This window comes from Mesoplodon bidens, assembly GCF_964165515.1.
Source record: "Mesoplodon bidens genome assembly, chromosome: 7".
Classification (NCBI taxonomy): domain Eukaryota; kingdom Metazoa; phylum Chordata; class Mammalia; order Artiodactyla; family Ziphiidae; genus Mesoplodon; species Mesoplodon bidens.
Window position 1 is genome coordinate 100,233,705 of NC_138164.1, and position 26,890 is coordinate 100,260,594.

Genomic DNA, 26,890 nt, shown 5'->3' on the forward strand with positions numbered 1-26,890 from the left:
TCTTTAAATAAATTTTCCTGTATTGAAATCATTGCTTTGGTGAGTGAAGTTTTAGGAACCAGTTTTGGTGAGGTCAAGATTTAATTTTTAAAATGTTTTTTATAACATTTAAACTTTAATTTTGGAAGACTTTTCAATTGTATTTCATTTGTGTGGAAGGAAATAAAGAATGTAAGATTTTTGTTCAAGGGCACATGCAGCCACCTCAGCCAATTTGAGTATCATCCAGCCCATAATCCTGCTGATAAAACCAGCAGTGATAGGTTACAGTGAAAAACAGCATCTTCTACAACTACTTCAAATTGGCTTTTCTTCACTTGCTGTGAATGAGTGAGGACATAGCAATTCCTGGTTACATGAGAAAACATTAAAATAAAGCACTACCTAAACCTACAAGGATGCCTGGGGCTCAGGATGGGGTGCAACTTGTCAGGATTTGGGGTTACTTCTCAGAAAGCATATTGTATTGCAGAAGATACAATAGCTTTCTTAGCTTCTCCTTAATTGGGATCTGCCCTTAGCTTAAAGGTGATGCATTCCAGTATATCATAAATATATTTCACTTTCTCTTTCTCTTTTTTAATAGATTTATTGAGACATATCATAAAATCTACTCATTTAAAGCATATAATGTGATGGTTTCTAGTATATTCACAGAGTGTATCATCACCATGATCTAATTTGAGAACATTTTTAACACCCTATAAAAGATAAAGATATTTTACGGGACTTCCCTGGTGGCGCAGTGGTTAAGAATCCGCCTGTCAATGCAGGGGACATGGGTTCGAGCCTTGGTCCGGGAAGATCGCACATGCCTCGGAGCAACTAAGCCCGTGCGCCACAACTACTGAGCCTGTGCTCTAGAGCCTGCGGGTCACAACTACTGAGCCCATGTGCCACAACTACTGAAACCCGTGGGCCTAGAGCCAGTGCTCTGCAACAAGAGAAGCCACCACAATGAGAAGCCCATGCACCACAATGAAGAGTAGCCCCCACTCACCACAATTAGAGAAAGCCCATGCACAGCAAGGAAGACCCAACACAGCCAAAATAAATAATTAATTTTTAAAAAGATATTTTAAATATCATAAATTAATACTGTATTAAAAGTCTCAGTAACCAAGGTGGTTTTTAACCCATTTCAATCAAAGGACTATCTCACAAATATAGATAAAATGAAATTACTAGATACTCATTGCTAATTCACCAGTTTTTAACCTTAGAGTAATTGGGTTCTAACTCCTGATAGGCATTCTTACTCTCTTAAAATTTAAAAAGAAAAGCCTTTTCTGTCTGTGTGAGAGATGCAAGCAAAAACTACAAGAATGGTATAATTAATACATTGACTAAATATTTCCAACTTTCTTCAAAACTGTAATATAACAATTTAAAATTTGAGATTTGATTTCTGTGTCCAACGTGTTAATGGATTTCGCCACTTAGGAAAGTGTATATAACTATTATTAATAAGGACTTCAGTTCAAAAACAGAAACAAAAAACAACAGCTCGTTTTCAGTGACTCATTAAGCGGAGGGTCCAGACTTCATTTGATGGTTGAAGTGCCATCTCGCCTAGAGGCTGGCAGATGGACTGGGTGACCTTTGGGGATTATTTCTTTTCAGATTTCTGTCTAGAATAACTTAGACGCCATTTAATCATGTTTCTTTTATTATTTTGTATAAGAGGAGTCTGTATCATCCTTTTAAAAAAATACTTAAAAACTAGGCCTTAGGAAGTAAATTCAGACCAAGAATAATGAGAAACTAAGTTGAAGGAAAGGAACCTCATCTAGAGGGCAGGAGGCAGGTGGGGCAGATAGCAATAGCTGAATAAGGGGACCAACTCCCCTGAAAAGAATGGATTTGAGGGGGAAAAGCTGGCTGTTAATTCTGTCTAAAATTCCTAAAACCCTAACTTCACACTTTACACAAGCCATATACGACTGCTGACAACTTGTATGTTTTTACAGCATTGCTTTCCTCAAATTAATTTTCATTTATTTGTAGAATGAGTAATTCCTGGTAACTTTCTGACTTTGAACTTTCATTAGTCACTAAAAGTTACAGTAGAAATTGAGCTTTGCCTCTTCGCAAAAGAATATGGTTTGATGAACTATGGAGTCGCATGATTTTAGAGTTAACTCTACATTTAGTGCCTGAGAGCAGGACATAACCATTCATTCATGTAAGTACCTGTTACATGCTCAGGACCGTGCAGAGTATTTTGAGGAAAAGTGTAAGATAAGGGCTCTGAGGTCTAGAAGCTTATGGTTTTTTTGAGGGAGAAGAATGTTTATACTCATAGAATCATTAAATATGACAGCATGATAGTATGTGGTGATATGCCAAATTAAAGGCATACAAGGAGTATGAGAGTGTTTTTAAGAGTAAGAATTCTTTGTGCTATGGCCAGAGAATAGAAATCAACTGGAGGAGACTGAAGATCTAGTCTGGTCATGCCCCTGATTACTAAGACTGAGAAATGAGCTAATTGCAAAGAAGAGCTATTTTTAGTTGATTTGAGTTATGCCTCATTCAATGACCAAGCATGTCACGTGCTGATGAAAGGCAAGGAGAGATGTGTGTTAGAAAAACAGCCAGGATATTCTGTTTCAAATAATTAGATATCTAGATCTGTAATTTATAAACAATTGTATATATGATTTCTTTCTGTTTACTTGCATCTTCCTTTTTAGATCTAAAGGGGCAATTCTGAACATCTCCTCTGCCAGTGGCATGTACCCAGTTCCATTGTTGACCGTGTACTCTGCAACCAAGGTGAACAATTTTTTAGTAAATTGTGTCAGAATGAGAATAACGAATACTTTTCAGTCTGAGAAATGGGCATGGAACTTTCTTGAAGTTCTAGCCTTAGCAGTTTTCAAATGGACTGAGAAGAAAAGGAAAATAGCCAGCACTAGTTTCAGAGGAGCCAGAGCTGGAGATACACTGACTGGTATCAACTTTACAAATGAGGCACCAAGGTCTCAGATCTGCAGATGCTTTTTTTCTCCCAGTAGTTTACTGGTTTTAAAATTGGTATTTGTACTTCCCAACAGGGAGCTTGGTCTGGGCCAGTTAGCTCAGCTGTTCAGAACATAACATAAATGAGTCTAAGAATGGGGATTTGATTCATGAATGACTCAGCATACAGCTTAAGTGCCAAGTCCGCAGAGCTTAGAAGGATCGCAGCTAGTCAGCACATAGATACATAGTATGCACAAGATAGATGGGGAGAGTGTGAGTTTTTGCCACATTCTTCAAAGTTCACAGATATTTATTGCCACTTCTGGAGTGAGACAAGAATTTTCCAGACCTCTCTGTAAGATGCCATAATTTTATACCACATCACCATTCACCTCTTTTCACGTTACTACTAGGACAGTAATTTAGAATGCATTTTGTACTGCCTGCAGGTCCATAGCATCATTTTCAAATATGTTGTTGAAGCATAGGATACATCTCTGAAATAAAAATGACCATTGGGATGCTGAAATTAAACAAGCTTTTAGGGGAAAATGAACAAAATAAAATGCACAATAAGAGCTTGCAATATGACAGGAAAGGAAAAGAGCAAAACGCCTGCCCTCTTTTTCACTTGGCTCTTTGTCCCCTGGAAAAACTTAAAGTGACTACACACTGTATTTTGAAAAAGCCTGGCTCCGCCTCCCCCAGCCCTGCAATCTGCTTGCTTTCTGTGTATCTGAAACACGCAGTAGGCATGTTTAAAATGAGCACCATGTTTCTTGAAGCGACTGGTGAACTTCAACTTGTTCTTGCCTGTTCTGCTCCACGGACACAAGACTGTCACAAATTAGGACCCTAGTAGAGTCATCACTGATACTTTGCATTACAAGCCTGAGGTTGAGTCCACCTTTGTAAAAAATGGCACATTATATTTTACAAATAGATTTAAAGTTGTTCTATTGGAAGAAGATGGGCTGTCACGTTCACCTCTACACTTCTTGGATCTTGCCATCCCAAAGGGCCAAGAGGACGCTTGCTCTTTTCTTTTCTTTACTGACAACAAAATCCCCATAGAACAGACTTGAACAGAATTCATACTGTGTTTCTGTTTGAATGGCAAGTGGGGAGGAGGAACACATCCTTTGTTATATAATAAGACGCTTCTTCTCGGAAAGTCATTTTCTGAAAAAAGAAAAGATAAGAAGCGCCTTTTCCAGTTAAATCAGCATTTGATCTGGATATTATATTTGGTAAGAGAATACTTAATTTAGTGGCAGATAAAGAAAACTTGAGGTTTTGAGGTTTTTTTTTTTAAGGTCCCTTCTGCATTTGAAATGAAAAGAATGATTAGAAACTATAGTGTTAAATGGTTAGTTGATTGTTTTTGTTTCCATGGCTACAGATCAGGCAGATTGATGTAATATGTGTGTTTGTGTTCTCACTCCCACCCCCTCCCAGGCTTTTGTAGATTTCTTCTCTAGGTGCCTCCATGAGGAATATAAGAGCAAGGGCATCTTTGTGCAGGTGAGTGGAGTTTGTTTCAGTTAAGTATCCCTGTTTTTGTGTGGTTTCCACAGCAACTGTTGCTGTCTTGGCAACGAAAGAAAATCACATTCCTAAGTAAGTGAATGTGACGTTAGCACACCATTAAAGACATGGTTTCTTTTCCTTTATGCACTTAAGTCTAGATTTTAAACAGTTATTTCCTAGAATTTTTAATTGGTAATACCTAAAGTAGAACTATGCAGCATAAACAGTTGGTGCATAATAATTGTAAGTTCTTATGATCTTATTTTGAAAGAATTAGACTGTCAATATCTCTCAGCTGCCACGTATGCAAGGAGTGCCGTGACTATTCCAAAGCCTCTGTATAATAATCACAAGAGAGGAGAGAGCTGAATAAAACTGAGTTTTACTAGCACGAGGATGACTGCATACAACAGGATGATATAGGTGTGGTAGTGATCTTTTAGTTTTTTTAATTGTGGTAAAATATACATCACCGAAAACACCATTTAAATCACTTTTAAGTATGCAGTTCAGTGGCATTAAGTACATTGACATTGTTGTGCACCCATTACTACCTTACATCTCCAGGACTTTTTTCATCCTCCAAAACTGAAACTCTGTATTCATTAAACAATAACTTTCCATTTCCCCTCCCCCCAGCCCCTGACAACCACCATTCTACTTTCTGTCTCTGAATTTGACCACACTAGGTACTTCATGTGAGTGGAATCCTACAGTATTTGTCTTCTTGTGACTGGCTTATTTCACTTAGCATAATGTCTTCAAGCTTCATGCATGTTATAGGATGTGTCAGAATTTCCTTCATAATTCCGTTGCGTGTATATACCACATTGTGTTTATGCATTCATCTGTCGATGGACATTTGGGCGGCTTCCACCACTTGGCTGCTGTGAACATGGGTGTACCCCTATCTTTTTGAGACCCTGCTTTCAGTTCTTTTGGATATGTACCCAGAAATGGAATTGCTGGATCATATGATCATTCTTTTTGTTTGTTCTGAAGACTCACCTTACTGTTTTCCATAGTAGCTGCCCTATTTTACGTTCCTACCAGCAATGCATAAGGGTTACAATTTCTTCACATCCTCAGCAATACTCGTTATTGTCTTTTTGTTTGTGTTTTATAGTAGCCATCGTTATGAGTGTGAAGTGGTATCACATTGTGGTTTTGATTTGGATTTGCATTTCCTCAGTGATTAGTGAGGTTGAGCATCTTTTCAAGTGTCTACTGGCCATTTGGCTATCTTCTTTGGAGAAATGTCTATTGAAGTTCTTTGCCCATTTTTTCATTGGGTTGCTTGCTTTTTATTTTTGAATTGTAGGAGTTCTTGATATAGTCTAGATATTAACCCTTTATTAGGTATATGATTTGCAAATATTTTCTCCCTCTCCGTGGGTTACCTTTTCACAATGGATAGTGTCCTTTGATGCTCAAAAGTTTTAAGTTTTGATGTAGTCCAGTTTATCTATTTTTTGTTGTTGTTGCCTGTGCTTTTGGTGTCATATCCAAGAAATCATTGCCAAGTCAAATGTCATGAGGCTTTTCCCCTGTTTTTAAAAAAATTTTATTGAAGTATAGTTGATTTTCCCCCCATGTTTTCTTTCAAGAGTTTTATAGTTTTAGCTCTTACATTTAGGCCTTTGATCCATTTTGACTTAATTTTTATAGAGACCTTTGATTTTATTATGTAGCTAACAGATACAATGCTGTGAAACTACAGTACAAAATACAAGAGGAAGCAAATGTAGAGGTTTTTATGGGTGTCAGTCTCAAATCAGCTATTGCTCAACACAAAGAAATAATGGTGCACAGTATTTCCATGATTAGGCACATTTTCAACAATGTCTTGGGAGAGTTTGCAATTCTTACCCCTTTCCTGCTCCTGTCCACGACCTGCCCCCACCTCTTCACACATCCAGTGTTCATTATGGCTTTTAATTCTGTGAGCCTAGTATTTTCTTTTTTGCACCCTGAAGCCTCAAATGATCAATCATAATAATAATAGGTAATATTTGAGGGGATACTTTTCACGAACAATGCTTAGCACTTCATAGGTATCCGTGTATTTCATTGCATCTCATAATGATCTTATAAGATGGTGTTGATCATCATCATCTTTAAATTTATGGAAGTTGGGGTTCAGAGAGGTTAAGCCACTTGCTCATGTTGAACTGGACTCAAGTCCAGGTCTGTTTGGCACCAAAGCCTTTGTTCTTAACCACAGGGCTACTTGCTCCAGGCCTTCAGGACAGCACTGAAGACTTTTTGGATCCATCTGCTTAGGCAGCCACGAACCAGAAGGTGCTGGGCTGCTTAGTTCCACTTCCTCCCTTATATCTTTAGGGTAGATGTTTCCTCGTCTTCCAGGGTCAGTTTAGAGCCTGCTTCCCCTCAATCCTTACCTGAGGTCTCCCCCAAGGGATCCTTCGATGTCATAGCCCTTTGGTGTCATTCCAATTTGCAGCTCCACATAAATATAGGGTACCCTGGGGAGGACAGGGTTTTCGAGAATCTTGAATTTTATACGGAGCTACCATACGCTCCCTTTTCCCGCTTCCTTGACACCAGTCACTTTAATGCTAACAGTTTGAACCTGCTACGTAGAACGTGTTATATTTTGGTGACAGGAAATCAGTAAAGCACTCAGGGGAGGTCAGGCATCATGTGCCACACAATGTGGTGCCATTTTCTCATTGTGATGAATCTATTATATTCACGCTATTAACAATTTTTAAACACTACTGAGAGCAGGCAGGAATCTTAAAGGTCCATTGGTGGGTGACCTAGAGTCAGTGTGACCAGAAGCTTCAAGTGTTTCAGTGACAAAGGGAGTCTAGGCCTTGTGAGTATAGATGATCAATTTCTCAAATTCTGTGAACAGACAAGACTGTTTCGTCTCTCACTTTCAGGTCTGGTTTCCCTCAAAGATCTTTTCTGCATATGGTCTGCCTATTGATCTGCTGTGACTAACAGCTACTACAAAAGCACATTAGCATTTGTTTTCTGAAATATTTTACATTGACAAATTTTTATTTTTTCCTAATAGTGAATTATAAATGATGTAATTTCTTGATCATTCTCTTCCTTCATAGGAATTCATTCATGGTTTAAACTTAGAATGAATTTAGTGAAAAAAACAAAAACTGAAATGTTTGTAAGGAGAAGTACAGTTGTTACTTCTGTGTGAACACATCAAAACTCTGAAGTAGAAGAGAATCTCATATTAATTCTGACCAAAGGGATTAAAGAAAAAAAAATCTGGTCTAAATGAAGCTCAGTTAAAAAATGATTGGTTTTTCTCTGGTGGTATGTTGTGTCTGCACGTTGTTTTGGACTAGGAGTATTTATCAGCTAGTTTTCCCTTCCACTCCATCCCACATACTGTTTCCTGGGTGATCTTATTAAAAACAAGTCAGATGACGTTGCTTTCCTTCAGTGTCCTCCAGTGGCCACCCATCATGTTGAGGATTGAATTCAGACCCCACGAGGCCATTGCCTCTTGCCATTCCATCACGCCACCCTACGTTCCGACCAGAGTGGACACTGTAGTGTCCAGTGCATGCTCTGCCCTCTGCGGTGCCCCTGACTGGCTCCTCTGCTGGCACGCCTTTGCCCCCACTCGTCTGCAAGTCTCCTCTCCACATCTCCTCCCTGCCCCATTCACACCGGAGCCTGCAGCCCCTGCCCATCTTTCAGGGCTTCAGCCTCATTTCACCTGCCCTGGGAAACCTTATCTTGGCCGCTGGGCACTTGTGGTTACACCTTCCCTTCTGCTCTCTTATTCCTTATTGTATACCTCTGCCTGATAACTCTCTGGCCCAGGACTCCCCCCACTCCAGTGTATTCTTGAGAACAGACTTTTTATCGTGTTTGTCTCTGTGTTGCTAATGGCACATGTAATGCGGGGCACACCAGAGACCTGCCATTTGCTGGCATCACAGAGGACCCTGGCTATGCATGGCCATGCTTGGTGGTGCACAGTCCTCTGTTTTTAAGGCCTTTTGAGCTTCTTCTGTTGCTCCCATATGCCTCTGGTCTTGAATTTTCAAACTCTAGAGGGTTTCCAAGCTAATGCTATGATACCAAAATTCAGTTTCTTCTAATCTTTGGAAGGCAAGTGCTCTTTTTAGGTCTACCTCCATGTGAAGGTACAACAGATTGCTCTTTTGGGAGAGGAAGAGAGTATGATTTTCAAATCCCAGCTCGTTTTGTATTAATTCCTTGTTAATATTTTTTTCTTTGCTTTTTTCTCTCCCCATCTTTCCCTCAACTTCTTTCCTGTAATTTTGTAAGAGCATTTAAAATTTTCTTCATGAATTCAGATTTGCTAATATATAAGCATTTCCTGGAAACACAAATAAATAGTAGTAACAACATGTGATATAAACGTCCTAGAGGTGAATTTTGACTCCGTTGATGTTTGAATAGAGGATAAGAAGTACATCCTTGTAAGTCTCATGGAAAGTGTGCTCTGTTGGTGAGAATGATCTGTTCTCATTCTTACCCTATAACTAAAACCCAATCAAAATTATGCCTCTTTCAAAGGGCCAAATCCAAAGTGCTCTGACTGGCTAGTTGGTGGGCCCCAGTACCGGGCTCTGTCTCTTAATACTAAGCAAGTAAGAAATAGCTGAAACTAAGATGACATGCTAAAACTATACTCCTTGAACTCTTATTCTGTAAAACTTTCACAGGCCGCCTTATTTTTTTAAAACTTTTTATTTGGAAATAATTTCAAATCTATAGAAAACTTGTAAAAATAAGAATAGTACAAGGTACACCCCAATACTCTTTATGCAGATTCACTTATTGTTAACATTTTACTCCATTTGTTTTATCATAGGGAAGTGAGTTGCATATGTCATGTTTCTTTACCTCCAGATCCTTTGGTGTGTATTTCCAAAGAATAAGGATACCCTTATAAATAATCACAATATAGTTACCAACTTTAGAATTAACATTGATGTAGTATTTTCATCTAACCTACCATCTGTATTCTAATTTCTGACCTCATAGTATTCTTTTTTTTTTTTTTTTTTTTGGCCACACTGCTCGGGTTGTGGGATCTCAGTTCCCTGACCAGGGATTGAACCTGGGCCACAGCAGTGAAAGCCCAGAATCCTAACCACTAGCCCACCAGGGAACTCCCCCTCATAGTATTCTTTATAGCATTTTTTACCCTCCTGTAAAGAATTCAGTCGAGGACCAGGTATTATATAGTTCTCCTGTCTCTTTAGTTTCCTTTAATCTGGAATACATCCATAGCCTTTCTTTGTCTTTTATGACATTAACGTTTTTGAAGAGGACAGTACTCCTCTGCTCTTTATAATCAAACATTTCTCACTTGGGGTTTCTCTGATGCTTCCTCATGGTTAGATTCAGGTTATGCTTCCCTGGCCAAAATGACATATGTGACATTGTGTCCTTCTCAGGGCATCACATCCAGAGACACATGATATCCATCTGCCCCTTATTGCTGGTGTTGATTTCGACCCTTCAGTCAAGGGGTTACCCAGTTTCTCTGCTGTAGCGTTACTGTTTTTTTCCCTTGCACTGATGAGCAGTCTGTGGGAAGACACTTTGAAAACCATGCAGATGTCCTGCCCCCTCTCACAGTTTCCCCTAGATTTAGCATCCAGCAATGAATGACTCTTCACACACCTGCCTTATGAAGAGCTTTTTGATGCTAAAGAATTCATGAAGCCCTGCCCGGATATTTACCCATTTCAAAGTAAGAAGTCTTAGCTCCCTCAGTCCAGGCTGTGGTTTTATGCAGACCACATTGATTACTGGTGTGCTTAGAGGCGGTGAGGAAAGGATGTGGAGCCTACAGTCAGCAGACCAAGGTTTTAGTTCTGGTATCACCCCTCAGTGGTCTAACCCGCAGAAAGCTGCTTCATTACCTTGAGACTCAGCCTCCCCCCTCTAGCACGTGGGGACACATGATAATGCATATATAAATAAAAACATTGGAAACTCTGAAACATAAGCATGAAGTAAGGAAAGAAACTTGCATTTACTGACTATCTACAATATGCCCCATGTCTTCACCTATTTTGTTATCGCATTTAAGATAGATGTTAACCTAGTCCCATTTTACAGACAGAAAGCCAAGAATCAATAGGAATCATGTAACTTGCCTAAGGTCAGTAAGTGCCTGCCACTGGCCAGCTCTTCAGCCAGGCAGGGAGGAAGCAAGTGAATAAGACACGGTTCTGACCTCAGGGCACCCACAGAGAGAGACAGATATTTAAACACATTACAACGACAAGGGATAGTAAGTCCAAAACCAGAGGTGTGTATTTTGTTCCACATTTCTTCAGTCAAGAAATACTGAGAGGAAACTACTAGGGAGGTGGGGATGCAATAGCAAAAAGACAGATGAAGTCCCTGCTGTGGCAGAGTTTATATTTAGTGGGAAGGAGACAGACAATAGCAAGCAGACAAACACATGAATGTGATTATTTTACATAGTGATCCGCTCTATGAAGAACCTAAAGGAGGCTGCTGTGTTGGGTAATGTGGGGACGTATGGGGAATTTAGCCATCCGGATTGACCGTGAGGGTTTGAATAACGCCATGATCTGTGCTCTTTCTGCCGTGCCCTCCTGCTTCTCCCCGGGGTGTTACTCTGCACCATAGTTTTCTTCCTTGGAGCTGCGAAGCCAGGTCTCTGGAAATGCTGTCAACAAGGAGACCATTTGCTAACTGAAACCATCGCATGAGGTTTAGTTTACCTGACCTTTTACCAGAGGAAAGGTGAGGACACAGGTGGAGAACCCCCCAGACCCAGAGAAGGTGGGTGTAGGTTTCAGCTGCTCTGGCCTGAAAACGAAGGGGGCTTCTCACTCTTAGCACAAAGATTACAAAAGAATATTCCATTTAAGTGTGAATTTACCATGATGGAGAAATTCTTTGGGCCCCATTCTCTTAAAGTCCTATCTTCCAGTGCCTTGTTGCTTTTTGGTGATGAGAGTTGGTGGTTTTGTTAATTCGGTTAAAAATGTAGCTTTTAGTCAGAATAAATGTAGAAAACAAATCGGACAAATTGAGATGAGGGAGCAAACAAAATTCCAGTTTATTTTGTTAATGAAAGAAGATATTCGTCGTTTGTATTTTGTTAAAACATTTTATCGCTTAGAGTAATCATACAGATCTACTGGGCTTCAAAGAGCTAGAAAGCTAAACACAGAAAAATTCGCATCGGGACTGAAAACATAAGTCCTCATCCATCTTTCTTGTTAATTGCCAATGACAATAAAAGGAGGTAATGGCGTGTGTCTTTAGTGCAAATGGAGTCTAAATACAGAGAACTATAAAGCAACAGAAAGATTCTCACAGGAAATATTCATATCTAGTCAACTGCACCAACTTTGAGAAATGGCTGAAGAATAGTAAAATTAGTCCTGTTGGGATCATTGGACCCAGACTGCTTCCAACTAGGTGAATCCTCATTTTTGTCAGTGATAATGGCTTTTTTCCTTGAACTTTTACAGCAGTGTTATACCACAAGAACTAAAAACCTAAGATGTCCTTTAGTCCTTCAGACCACATTAAATCTGTATCCAGAAAGGACTCAGAGATCCAGCTGGTTACCACAGTCATTTTCTATAGAAAATGGTGTTCTTATCCCTCTTACAGGATATAAAAACTCAGCCAAGTTTTTTCTTTCTAAATCCATTCTGAAAATTATAAATATTAGAAAACTTAGAAAAGAATTCTAATACATACCAGAGTTTAAATCTCACATTCTTTAACTGACAGTTTTTTTTCAATCCTCGTAATAATAGAATAGGGAAGATGCTATATCCCCCAAGAAAGAAAATAAAGCTCAGTATTTTGCTCAAGATCTCATGACTAGTAAGTGGTCAAGTGGAATTTGAATCCAAGTCTGTCTGATTTCAAAGCTGAAGTTTTCTCCCCACCGCCGTATCCAGCTTATTCTTTCTCTTGCACCGCAAATTCAGTCCATCAGGGAATCTCACTGACTTTAGTTGACCCTTTAAACACATCCAGTGTCTGACCACTTCTCATGACTGCTACCGCGATCTCTTGCCCTGGACCTTTTGCAGCATCTTCCTGTGTGGCCTCCCTGCTCCCACCCCTGCTTATAGCCCATCCCCCCAGTCTGTGATCTCTTTAAAGCATAATCCAGGTCATCTTACTCCTCTGCTGAAAATTCTTCTGTGGCTTTTCATCTTTCAGAGTAAAACCAAGAGTTATTGTGACCCACTGTGTTCTGACTGCAGATGTTCCACATTAGCGTGTGCCCCCCCTCCTCCCGCTATTTCTCTGGCCTCCTTGCAGTCCTCAAACCCTCTGAGCACACTCACACCTCAGGCCCTTTGCACTTGCTCTTCTTTCAGTCTAAGGCTCTTTATCCAGGTATCTTTTTGGCTTGCTCTCTCCCTTCATTGAGATCTTTGCTTATATGTGACCATATCACATACATGTCACCATTATCCCAGAGGCCTTTCTTGATCACCTGCAGGAAGAGCCTCCATCACCTCCACCCTTTACTCAGGTTTATTTTTCTTCTTCCTTTTTTTTTGTTTTTTTGCGGTACGTGGGCCTCTCACTGTTGTGGCCTCTCCCGTTCTGGACCACAGGCTCTGGACGCGCAGGCTCAGCAGCCATGGCTCATGGGCCCAGCCACTCCGCAGCATGTGGGATCTTCCTGGACTGGGGCACGAACCCGTGTCCCCTGCATCGGCAGGTGGACTCTCAACCACTGCGCCACCAGGGAAGCCCTCTTCTTCCTTTTTATCATCACCTGCCAATATTGTATACATTCTTTTAACCATTTGTTTGTAGGCTGTGTGCACCAGCCCCCCCTTCCCCCCACTAAAATGTAAGATCAGGGACTTTGTCTTTGTCCATAACTATATTCCAAGTGCCTAAAACAGTGTTCTAGTAGGCGCTCAGGAAAGACTTGTTCAGTACATGCTGTTTTGTGAGCTAACACTGTTTTCCCTTTTGTCCTTTGAATGTTAACATATGAATTCCACATATTTGGAGGTAGGTCATTTGTAAGATTATCAGCCAGCCAGTGTTGATCAAGGATTTTTTTATGTAGAGCACAACATTTTAACTCCTTCATTTTGGGCTTAGGTGCTAAGGTTTATACCTAATGTTACTGTGGGGCCTTTGCTCATTGCCATGTTATCAGGGATCTCTGTTCCATCAGAATGATTCCTTTTTCCTAACATTTTCTAGTAAGGCCAAGGGTTTCTACCAATGAGATAATCACGGGCCCTTTTGTGGAAACGCTCATCTTCTGGTCCGCAAGTGAAATAATACAAACTCCAAAACTAGGCTCTATGCATACAGCTATTCAGATCCTGAAATGGAGGATGAATATACAGACTTAAGGAGAAAAGATTCCCTGAAATGCCTCATAGGAGCCTCAGCCTCTGCCTGAAGAATATGTGCTGACTTCACTGGTGAACTTAGTGCTCATAAAAGGCAGATTAGACCCCGTCTTGAGAATTCCATGTTGTGTAAATAGACTGGAGCCTGGCATTCTCTGGACCCATGTTTCCCAAAGCATGCGTGTAAGTTGTCCTGGTCATTTTTAAATTTGAGAAGGCATATTTAGTACACAGATGACAACGTGAAAGATGTGCTACTACGTGAAGTTAGAAGGTTCAGTGTTTGATTCTTGAATATCTGCCATGCAGCCCTGGGCATCCATCTTTCTCTTGTTCTGTGACATTAAGTTGTAATAAGCTTCTTGTTCCTGAATCGAGGCCCCCTAAACTGTTCCCTAAAGACCAGATACCTCAGCAAGCTACTCAGTGGGTGAGAAAAAAAGATACCAAGTTTGTTTCCAGGGACTTTTTTCAATAGGCTGAGCAAGGACAAAAAAAGCTTTGCTTTATGGGCTGGTTAATTATTTTCAGTTTGGGATTCTAAGTGCAAAGACCAGGGCACTTGCCTGCATGGGTAGCTGTCAAGGTTCACGCTGTTTCCGAGCTGGCAGTATTTATAATGGCAAATTGTTGAGCATAAGAAACTTTAAAAAATTTGTTCTGCCCAAAATACTCCCTACAAAAGTATGGGTATATTCTTGACCTGTTCCCCTGCATAGACCGGAAAAGTAGATTAATTATCATTTATTGGGTTTTTGTTTAACTGTTTAAGGATGTACCTAGATGACATTTTGACATATAAGATAAAGATATTTCTTTAAAAAAACAAGATATTTGTTTACTTTTACATAACTTGAAATTCTCCTTCTTTTAAAATTCTGAGTAACTAAGACCTGTAAGTTTGCCTTTGTTTAGATAAATAACCTTGCTTAAGCTCTAGAATATCTGAAATTGTGGTTTCAACTCTCATGCTACATTGTCAACTTCCTCCTGTCATTAATTTTCTGGGCAGCAGCAGTAGAAAGGGACCCCAGTACTCTATTCAGTGCTGTCCATAATGAAGTGTTCTGTTGCTAATTCATTCAGTAGATCTTCTTAGCACTCCTACTACATTCTAGGCAATGGCAATGGCTAAGCATTGGCAATATAATGGTGAATAAGACTGTGTCGTCACAGAGCTCATGCTCTAGAAATCGATACTGTCGGTGATTGGATTTCGTTTTCTGCACCGTTTAGCCTTCCTTCTGCCCCTGCTTCCCACATTTCCACTGTTTGAACCGTGCTGGCTGAACGACTGCAGTTCCATGAGAACATCCTGCTCTGTCTCCTTTTCTTTGCCCCTGCTGTTCCCATTACAAAATGTTCTTCCCTTATGTGTTTACCTGGCAAATTCCTCCACATTATTAAGCCTTAGCTCAAAAGTTATTTCATCTCTGAATTCTTCCCATCCTCTGCTAGGCCATGTTAACTGCTTTGATTTTAAACCATTGTAGAAATAAATACCCTTTCCAGAATAGAATGTACATGCGTCTGTTGTCCCCACCTCAAGAGCCAGGACCTTCTCTAGACTAGCTGGATGGTTTAGCCGAATGATGAGTTTGTTAACTTGTGGCACCATCAAGTGGTTCAGCCAAGCAGTGCGACTTCATTCTTCTGCAAAATCAGAACAGTCCAATTTATGCCACATAGAGAGGGAGGGGGGATTAGAATACCTAATTATGTAATTGGAAGGTATAATGAGTGGACCACCTTTATGTTGAGAAGCTCAATACCGTACAGTATTCTTGGCAGGCTTGTGATCAATATGTGGGAAGGTTTTTGTTTTTGTTTTTGTTTCAACCTTTATTTTTTTTGTAGCCAGGAAACCTGGGTCATAGAGGTGTGATGGGGTTTGCTTATGGCCCTTCACTGTTGGAGTCAGAGTATATGCATACACTCTCTTTGCTTTGTTTGCTGCTCAGCTTGAACAAACTTTTCTTTCCCTACCCATTGGCAGAGCCTCATGAGCTCTGCATTTCATGTTGTGTGTTAGTCTGGGATCTCTCTTTGGTTTGTGCTCTCATATACTGGATCCTTGCAGCAACATGGGTTTAAAAATAAAGACCTGCTTGACAAAAAAAAAAAAAATTGCTTTTTAAGTGAGGAATAAGTGTAGAGTAATAATTCCAATACACAAATTCTCAAAAACCAAAAGTCACCTAATCAAAGTTGGCCCAGGTATTGAAGTACTTTGGGGAAGTTAGTTTACTTAGTGTGGGTTTGTGGCTGCAGGGACTAAGAAGGAGAAAGTTGGAGAGTAACAGTGGTTAGGCCCTTGGGTTCATGGTTCTAACAGGTGGGCTGAAGTTTCAGCTCACCTGTTAAGGAGGGTGACTCATACTTGGGAATGGGAAAAATACAAAATAAAACAAAAGAGATATGGGAACTCCCCAGCTCTTGGCAGGAAGAAAATCTATAGTTTGGAGTATATCTCAATTTTATTTCTGCCTTTAGTAATGAAGTTTTTGATTTTGACCACCATGTGTTGAAACAGATCCTCTTCCTTAATAGAAGTTTCATTGTAATTTATACCCTTTCCTTTCATACATGTCAGGTAAGCAGAATACATTCACTCCTTGGTGTACAACCATGCCCAAGTAATTTCAAACTATAGAAGGAACCGCTTGTGTCATGACTCAGGAGTCGTTGTAATAGGGTTTCCTTGCATTCTGTGTTGAAACATATCCAAAATATAGCAAGCATAAGAAATAAAGAAACAGCTCCCCTAACCTAAAAGGTAATGTCCAGCTTTGTCATCCCACACCACTTCTGTGAAGTGTCTGTTAGTTACCCAAGCTGTTTCCATACTGTTATCCCGTCTCCCCCCAACAAAGAAAAAAGAAAAAGAAAAGAGTGGTGGTCCTATCTTATCAATAGCAAAGTTTATAAAACTCAGAAGCAGAATGGTAAGAAACTAGGGAAGAAAAGTGGTAGCCCAAAGCTGAGAACATGAAGTGTTTATTTTAGAGGGACCAAAACTGATAGAACAAGCTTAATAACCATAAAGTATGGAGGAAATTATTATTATCTCTTTAGGGGCATCAAATGTCAAAAATCTCCTATGTGGTGGTTCTGTAACTATATTGTTTAGTCAGAGTAGAAAGCATCTGGCCCCAAATCTCTGCTCCCTAGATTTGTTTAATGCCTTCTTTTTAAATACGCAAAAAGGTATGTTTCTGCTTATTTTTAATACTTTCTCTAGTCTCAAACTCTGTTGTATTGACAGATTGTTTGTTTGTTTGTTTTTTGCGGTATGCGGGCCTCTTACTGTTGTGGTCTCTCCCGTTGCGGAGCACAGGCTCTGGATGCACAGGCCCAGCGGCCATGGCTCAAGGGCCCAGCTGCTCCGCGGCATGTGTGATCTTCCCGGACCGGGGCACGAACCCGTGTCCCCTGCATCGGCAGGCGGACTCTCAACCACTGCGCCACCAGGGAAGCCCGACAGATTGTTTTTTTTACAACTTGTTTTATGCTATCGTTTGTTCTATCAAGGTAGCTTTTAGATAGCTGCTTCTCTTTTCTTCTCTCTCTCTAAAGATACAGACTTTAGATTTTTTCAGATTGTTTCTGCCACTAAGAGCAGTCAAGCGTCAGTGTGAATTGAGTTTGTGACCTTCCTAACCAGTGGCATGGTTTTTTCTGGGGGGGGTATGTTGCCATTCTAGAGTGTCCTGCCCTACTTTGTAGCTACGAAACTGGCTAAAATTCGAAAGCCAACTTTGGATAAGCCCTCTTCAGAGACGTTTGTGAAGTCTGCCATTAAAACCGTCGGCGTGCAATCCCGAACCAACGGATACCTGATCCATTCTCTTATGGTATGTAGATTTTTAAGTACCACATCAGTACTTTGGTTTGGGGTTTTCTTTCCCATTGAGTCACAAAATAGTATGTGGTATATTAGCATATATACATTGTCTAGACTTACTAGCAAGGCATCTGTTTTCAACTGTACACCCAAGAACTCTAAAATCTACCTATAAATAAAACAACAATATAGTAAAACATAAGATCATATGTTTCAAATGAGTTCAAATTGTAAGCCTTAATTGCATATCTCCCCATTTCTTTCCCTAGGCCTCAGTAATCTCAAGCCTGCCTTCCTGGTTGTATTTTAAATTGACCATGAATTTAGGCAACGCCACCCGGGCTCGCTATCTGAAGAAAATTAAGAAGAACTAAGCATTGGTAACTGTGCTGAGTAACTTGACCAGATGTTCCAGCCTAGGCATGTTTGCTGCAAGGCACCCACCGTCTCCACATCTTCAGTTGTCATGTTAATTAACAGTTACTGATAGAGCTAAATGTCATAACTGAGAGGAAAGCAGAGTTGCTTTCAGGAGTTCCTGACATATATTCTGGATGCTACCAGGAGTTATTTTGAAGTGTAACATAAATGCCCCTATCAAATAGATACAGAACTAACACTAGCAAGAACTGCTTACTAGGAAGGAACACAATTCTAACAAATCACTGAATGATAGAGTCAGATGTAAGGCTTAAGAGCTTCATCTGGTCCAAAATGCCAGTGATGATTATACTTGTATTTTCTCTGAAACATACTTTAAAAAGCAATGGTCAGCTATCCTTTTTTGTTTTTAACACTTTGAGGGAGTGAGGATTAATTGATTTACTTATGGGAGGACACACTGCAATTTGCATAGCACTCTGTAAGGTTTTCTAAAAGTATGTCCTGGTTTGTACATTTTATGGAACTTTCCTTTCTCAAGGGTAGCTAATGATGTAAAAATAATGATGAAATACAGAGTTATTTTTGACACATGCCCACTAAAAGATGCTTTCCTCTAATACGTATGCCTTCTCAGTTTAAGTGTATGTAAATACTGAATGCTATATGGTATGATTTATAAAGGTAAACGGGCCAAAATGTACATTGATGGGCAGCTCCTTCAGTGCCACTAAAACCCTGACCCAGCAAGGTGGCCTGCTTGGACCCCAGCTTCTTTGTTTCTGCACTGCACCAATACTGCTCACATATGTGACACCAGGCTACTCCTAGAACAATGATGATATTAGAGTAGTGGCATTGTACTTTTAAATAGGTACCCTATAGATATTGATACAATTAGTTTTAATAAAAGATGTTATAACCATGGTGTTGACTGAAAATATATTCCTTTGGTGCTTGAAATTAAGCCCATTTTTGCACTGGTTTAATATAAATTAAGACTTACTTTTATTCTGCCTCATAACTTGTTTGGGGAGCTTGCTAAGAAATTAATTCAGTGTTGTGAAACATGCAACACAGAAGGTAGGTCTTTACCTACCTACCCAGGCTCTGAGATTTAAGCACCAGGAAATCTGCAGATAAATAAATAAAATTTTTTAATTGGGGTATTTAAGTGTTTCTAGCTTTTAGACTTGCCAGCTAAGGATATAAAACAAAAACAGCAAAACCCTAATTACCGTCTGCTATTGGCATTATTATATAAAAGAAAAGACATTTTAGCATCCCCCAGATAAGAAGAACATAATCTCAGAATAAAGAATAGTCATTTAAATTGAATAAATTTAGCTTTACGAAAAACACATTGCCTTTCTCTCTCTCTCATTTTGTTGTAGAAATGGTGAAATCACAATGACCTGGGCAATATATTATTTGCTTTCACACATTTGTTGGTTAATTGTTGTGGTAGTGGTTTTTGCTGGACACTTGGTAGAGAGGGGGAGGGATTGGTTTGCAAGTATACAAAATACTTCGCCTTTTATCCCATCTAGAAAATAGTTGTAATCTGGCTAGGAAATCCCTTAGCAATCTCAAAACTTCTGAGCTATGGCCTTGACTGCTTCAACTTAGCAAGTATCCTCTTGTATTCGACACTCAAGGTTGAAGATGATGACATGAAAATCTATGTTTCCAGGCACATGAAAGAAAAATTATACTAAAAGAGAAACCAATGTTCTCAAAAACCTTCAAAATAGTGAAGCATAATTTTTAGACTTAACTTTATATTGACTTGATTTTATAGTCTGATGTGTGCTAGATAAGGTTTGAACTCAAAGAGCAGAGTAGAAGATTAGTATTGATTATTACTGTAGAATCAGCTCTCCTCACAACATAGAAAACTGGATTTTAATTTATTGTTCTTTCATTGTCCTTTCAGTACAATAGCATGGGGGAGGGAGGCCAGGAGAGGAATTGCCCTGCACACAGAATGATGTGTGCCATTTTGATTTGTCCTTATGTCAGGCCCATGTGCACTGGCAATAAATAAAGATGATATTGGTCTCCATTTCCTCAAATGTGGTCCTGCCCTAAAGAGATGAATTCTGAGTTCTCGCTTGATATTTATTGCATCAAAATACAATAGAAGTGAACTTTATATAGAGTGAACATCAATGCCAATACCAATACAAATGGTGCTGATTCAGTGTAAAAGAGATTTATTGTGATAATAATGCCTTATGAGAATGAAATGAGCTTAAGTAGTACTATAATTTCTGAAGTCTATTGATGCCAAAAATTACCTGATACTTTGGTGGTCCTGGATTTTGCTACTTTGCTCTGTAGTTTACCAGTATCAAAAAAAAAGATCAGGGCTTCCCTGCTGGCGCAGTGGTTGGGAGTCCGCCTGCCGATGCAGGGGACACAGCTTCGTGCCCCAGTCTGGGAAGATCCCACATGCTGCGGAACAGCTGGGCCCGTGAGCCATGGCCGCTGGGCCTGCGCGTCCGGAGCCTGTGCTCCGCAACGGGAGAGGCCACAACAGTGAGAGGCCCGCGTATCACAAAAAAAAAAAAAAAAAAAGATCAAAGTGTTTTATTTAATATGTTAGAAACTAATTAAAGAAAATTTAAGGACTCACTACTTTGTGACATTCCAATATTTTTAGATTAGCATATTTATGTTACTCCCGATGCAAAACATATAAATATAGACAATTAAAATTCCCTTGTGGAAATGTAATTCTTTCTACTGAGACTTATATGGAAACATCTAGAAATGGAACACCGTCTAGCATGAACACAGACTTAATAGATGAAAAGAATTTACCGTGATAGCATATTACAACTTTGACCACACGCTCCTTTACCTGTGTCACTGAAAAGCAAGCACAGTGGGTACTACAAATGGTAATCCTAAAAGGATGTAAAGCCAGCTTGTCTTCCTTGTTACAAAAGTTTCTAGACAAACTGTTGTGTGCATTCATTGAATGCCAGCCATGTCCATTTATGCTTCTGGATGCTGGAGAAACTACAATGAACAAAGCAGACAAAAAATTCTTAACCCCAGTTGAGCTTACACTTGAACAGGATGTGGGGCGGGGGAGGCACCTGGGGAGGGAGCAAATGAGGGACAGGTAATAAACAAAAGGAATAATAATGTGGTGTAAGTGCTATATGCTGCGGGGAAAAATGAAGCAGGGTAAGTAGGATGGGGAATCAGTGTTTGTTGGGGTAGGGGTGGGAGGCTTGTGACGTTAAATAAGGTACTCATGGCAGACCCAGAAAGAGATGGCATTGGAACCATCTTGAGCAAGACTTTTACCTCCCTGGGGGAAGGGCATTTCAGGCAGACCAGCCTGTGCAAAGAGCCCAAGGAGAGAGCATACCTGGTATGTTCCAAGAATAGCTAGGAGAGTACATACATATTGAAGCACATACTAGGTGAGCTATTTCTGGAAGATTTCAGAGATCTTGCTTTAGTTTAGTTATGACTTCTAGTATTAAATCACCTTTACATTCTTGATCTTATTTCACTGTATTTACTGTGGAATTCAGTTTGCTGGTATTTTAGTTAGAATTTCTGCATCTGTATTTAAGAAATGGGCTTGCAATCTTTCTCATACTTGTCTGGTTTTCATGTCAAGATTATAACTTCATTAAATGAGCTGGGGAGTGCTACCTGTTTTATTTACTGTGTTCTACAAGAATCTGTAAAAGATTGGGACAGACTTTTCTTTGAAAGCTTAGAAAACAATCTGGTCCTATAGTATTTATTTGTGGCAAGATTTTTAACTACTTACTATGTTGCTTTAAAAATAAGACTACTCAGGTTTCTATTTTTTCTCGATTCAGTTTTGAAAAAAAAGTTCTGTTCTAAGCATATACTCATTTTTTTCCCCCAAACTTATTAGCATAAAGTAACTTGAGGAACTTTATTTTTTAAACCTCTGCTAGATATATATGCCTGTTTCCTTTCCCGGTATTGTGTCTTCTCACTTTCTTTTCCTTGACCATTTTGCCAGAAGTTTGTCTATTTTATTAGTTTTTAAAGAACCAACTTTTGGCTTTGTTGATCCTCTCTGCCATTTTCTTTTCATGCTCTCCTTCTTTCTGGAGGTTTATTCTGTTATTTTTCTTTCATAAATTGGACATTTAATTCATGTTCGATGTTTTTTTTACTCTGAAATAAACATCTAAGGCTCTAAGTTTATCTTTTACTACATCCCACAATTTGTGTGTTTGTGTGCACAAATATGTATATACACAAATGTATTCTCAGTGCTAATATTAAAAAATTTAAATTATGATTTCTCTGAGCTATGAATTTTTTGTTTTTAAAAGCACAAATTTAAGTTTTTGTAAATGTATTTCCTTTAAAAAGCTTATATTCGTGTTACCATTAATAAGACAGCTTTATATTACGTGCATTCTGATATGATGGACTGAAGGTACAACGTCACTTATGTGGTATTCCTAGCAAAAATGTATAAACTGAACATAATCAAGAAGAAATATTTTTTGGGCTTCCCTGGTGGCGCAGTGGTTAAGAATCCGCCTGCCAATGCAGGGGACATGGGTTTGAGCCCTGGTCTAGGAAGATCCCACATGCCGCACAGCAACTAAGCCCATGCGCCACAACTACTGAAGCCTGTGCACCCTAAAGCCCGTGTTCCACGACAAGAGAAGCCACCGCAGTGAGAAGCCCACGCACCGCAACAAAGAGTAGCCCCCGCTCGCCACAACTAGAGAAAGCCCGCGCACAGCAATGAAGACCCAACGCAGCCAAAATAAATATAAATAAAATAAAATTTATTTTTAAAATATTTTAAAAAAACTAAATTGAAGGATATTCTACAAAATAACCAGCTTATACTTGTCAGAAGTTTCAGATTAAAGAAGACTAAAGAAATGTGACAATGCAAAACACATGATCTTGGATTGGATCCTGGTTAAGAAAAAATTTTTTTTTGCTATGAAGGACAATTTTGAGACAATTTGTGAGATTTGAGTATAGATTAGATAACAGCATTGTATCAATGGTAATTTCCTGAATTTGATCATTGTACTGTAGTTACTTAAAAAGTTGTTTTTTAGGAAATACACACTAGACTATTTAGGGATAATGAGACATTATATATGCAACTTAAACTCAAAAGTTTCAGAAAAAAGTGTATACAGAAAATGATAAGGCAAATGTGTTAATATGTTAACATTTGGAGAATCTAGGTGAAGGGTACATGGGAATTTGCTGTTTTGCAAATTTCCTGTATTTCTGAAGTTATTTCAAAATAAAAAGTTAAATCTTTTGTTACTGATTTCTAAATAATTGCACTGTAGTCAAAGAACATGTGAATATGACATAGCTTGGGCAGGTTATAACCTTTCTCCACCTCAGTTTTGCCATCTGAAAATGGGAATAATAATAGCTCCTATCTCATAGATTGTTGAGAGCATAAATTAATATTTTAAAAGTGCTCAGAATCCAGCACAGCATAAGGTAAAAAAATATATATATGAGATAAATAATGGTCCCCAAAGGTATCAGGTCCTAATCCCTGTACCTGTAAATGTTACCTTATATGGAAAAAGGCCCTTGCAAATGTGATTAAGTTAGGGATCTTGAGATGAGATTTTCTTAGGTTATCCAGATGGGCCCTAAATGGAATCACAATATTCTTAATAAGAGTGAAGCAGAGAAAGATTATAGCCAGAAGAGGAGAAAGCAATGTGACCACAGAGGCAGAGACTGGAGTATTGCAGCCATAAGCCAAGGAATGCCATCAGCCACCAAAAGCTGTTGGGGGCCAGGAATGGATTCTCCCCTAGAGGTTCTGGAGGGTGCAGGGCTCAGTCAGCCAACACTTTGATTTGGACTAGTAACTGAATTTGGACTTCTGGCCTCCTGAACTGTGAGAGGATAGTCTTATTTTAAGCCACTGGGTTTGTTACAGCAGCAATAGGAAACTTACACAAATGTAAGCTTTTCATTATTACCTTTTCTTAGAAGTATTACTACCTTAGAAGTTTTTTTGAGACATTTTATGTCTTGGTACAGCCAATTTTTTTTTTAATGTGCCATATGTGCTTAAGAAGAATGTTTATTTTCTAATTGTTATTTTTCAATATATGTCCTTTAAGTAATTTGTTAATTGTATGCAGATCTTCCATCTCTTTATTAACTTTTGTCTGCCTGACCTGTCAATAATTGAGAGAAGTGTTTTGAATTCTCTCACTGTAATGACGGATTTGTTAAATTCCCCGATTTTATCATTTTTACTTTATACATTTTGAGGCTGTCTTTTTAGGCAAATAAAGTTTAGAATTATGTCTTCCTGGTGAGTTGAACTTTTTTTGGTCATGTACTGACATCCTTATTGTTAATGCTTTTTGCCTTAAAATCTGTTTTCTGTGATATCAACTTAGCTACCTTTGCTTTATTTTGGTTAGTATTTAGTAGTATATATTTTTCAATTCTTTTCCCTTCTATCTTTCTACATATTTGTGTCTCGTAAGCCGAATAAACCTGGATTGGGGGTGGGGGATTGTTTTTTAATTCGGTAATCTCTGCTTTTTACAGGCAAGTTTATTCCATTTACATTTATTATGATTCTTAAAACATGAAGACTTCTATCATGCTATTTTGTGCTATTTGTTTCTCTCTTTTATGCTGCTTCTCACTTTTTGATTGGCTCAATTTTTCTTTTTTTTTAACTCCATTTCCCCCCTGTACTAGTTTGGAAGGTTTACACTATATTTTCCTTGTCTTTACTCCTGAACATTTTCAGTGCATGTGCAATACAATTTAAAGTTGTCTGGAATCATAACCCCTTCTTTAATATATACGGTCTTTAGAACCTTATTATTCTGATCAACACTTTCCTGACTTAACATGTTTTTGTGGACCAGTATTTTGGGTTTTTTTAACTCTATAAATTGTGTTTTCATTATTTTATACAAACATGTTGACATAAAATAAATTACATGTTTATCACTTTGCACACCTCTTGCATCTCAGACCTTCCCTCTGGTGCATGTCATAGTTTAATTGGCACTATGTTTTCCCCTTTGTTGGTGGTATATTTAAAGTGATGGTGTGACTTAGAATTGATGGCATTTTAAAGTTCATGAAACACCTGATCATTCCACTGACTTCTGGCTTCCACTGTTAGTGTTCAGAAGTGTCAGTATGGCATTCTTCTGTAGGTGATACATCTCTGGCCAATTTAAAGACACCATTTGACTTGGTGTTCCTCAGTATTATGATAATGTATGCAAGTATGGAATTTTGAAAATTTATCCTGCTTGGTTTATACTGTGCTTCCTGTATCTAAGAATTCATGTCTTTTGTCTTTCTTTTTTTTTTAATTTAATTTAATTTAATTTACTTTTGGCTGTGTTGGGTCTTTGTTGCTGTGTGCGGGCTTTTCTCTAGTTGCAGCGAGTGGGGGGGCTCCTCTTCGTTGAGGTGCGCGGGCTTCGCACTGTGGTGGCTTCTCTTGTTGCGGAGCACGGGCTCTAGGCGCACGGGCTTCAGGAGTTGTGGCTCATGGGCTCTGGAACGCAGGCTCAGTAGTTGTGGCGCACAGGCTTAGTTGCTCCGCAGCATGTGGGATCCTCCCAGACCAGGGCTCGAACCCGTGTCCCCTGCATTGGCAGGCGGACTCCCAACCACTACGCCACCAGGGAAGCCCTGTCTTTTGTCTTTCTGAAAAGTCCTCATTGTCTCCATCTGCCTCTCATGTGTCATATCTTTATTCTGTCTCTTAACCTCTCGTTCATATTTTCCATACTTCTTGTCTCCCTGAGCTGCATGATGCGTAATTTCTTTACATCTACATTCCAGTTCTCTAATTCTTTCTTCATATATTTTTATCTGCTGTTAAAGCTATTCACTGCTATTTTAATTTCAGTTATCTTTTTCATTTTAAAAAGTTCTTTTTAGTTCGTTTAAATTTGCCTGGTCATTCATAGTTTCTTAGTGTGTGCTTATTTTAAAAATTCAGTTTTAAAAGTTAATGAAAGTATTTCATACATTGGCCTTTTACATTCCACATCTGGTGATTCTTCCATCTGAAATTCTTAGGAGTCTAAATCTATTTTTTATATTTTTGCTCTTACCTGGATGTTTGTTTTCTTCTGTGTTTGATACTTTTATTTTGAAGTCTATTTGTTTGATTTTAATCTGGAGACGAATCCTGAGGGCTAAATTGGGATGTTCTGCAGAGATGAATGTTTTGTTTCTGTCTGTCAGGGGCCTAGGCCCTCTAGCACGCGGCACCACTCTCTTTGAGGTACCTGACGATGCAGGAACCTCAGGCTTAGTTCTCTCACCTTGTAGTGATTCCAAGAGTTACTCTCCTCTTACCAATGCTGATTTGGGCATTTCCCTCACTGATTTATTTTCCTTACTGCTCCCTGCTTCTAGCTCCGGTTTCAGTTTCTTACACTTTTTCCCCTTTTGGTTTGGTTTGTCTTCTGCCCTTAGAGATACCATTTTTATTTCTTGTGAGTCCAGCCTTGCATTAAAATGTAGAGTGGTTACAAATTAATTTTTAAAGAGTTTGCATAAACATTCTTTTTTACATTTCTTCTAGTTGGGCATTCAGTATGATATAAGCTAATAGATATACGACAGAACAACCCAGGGAAATTCAAAATTTCTGCAAAGAATAGAGGAGCCATACAGACAACTTAAGTTTTCCATTGTTTTCTTTCTCTCTGTGCTTGGATATCTTCTACTGACTGTCACTTTTGAAAATTAATAGACCGTATAGAGCAATTTATGTTTACAGAAAATG

The 26,890-nt window shown here is 39.0% G+C and overlaps 1 protein-coding gene across 1 annotated transcript in view; it reads left to right on the plus strand.

Moving 5' to 3' along the window:
• Window positions 1-19,452, plus strand: part of HSD17B12 (hydroxysteroid 17-beta dehydrogenase 12) — a 168,169-nt gene extending 148,717 nt beyond the window's left edge. The window contains exons 8-11 of the mRNA XM_081240077.1: window positions 2,697-2,778; window positions 4,426-4,491; window positions 17,573-17,722; window positions 17,982-19,452. Coding sequence (XP_081096203.1) covers window positions 2,697-2,778; window positions 4,426-4,491; window positions 17,573-17,722; window positions 17,982-18,086 — 403 coding nt within the window. The 3' untranslated portion in view covers window positions 18,087-19,452. The remainder of the gene's footprint in view (window positions 1-2,696; window positions 2,779-4,425; window positions 4,492-17,572; window positions 17,723-17,981) is intronic.
• The last annotated feature ends 7,438 nt before the right edge of the window (window positions 19,453-26,890 follow it).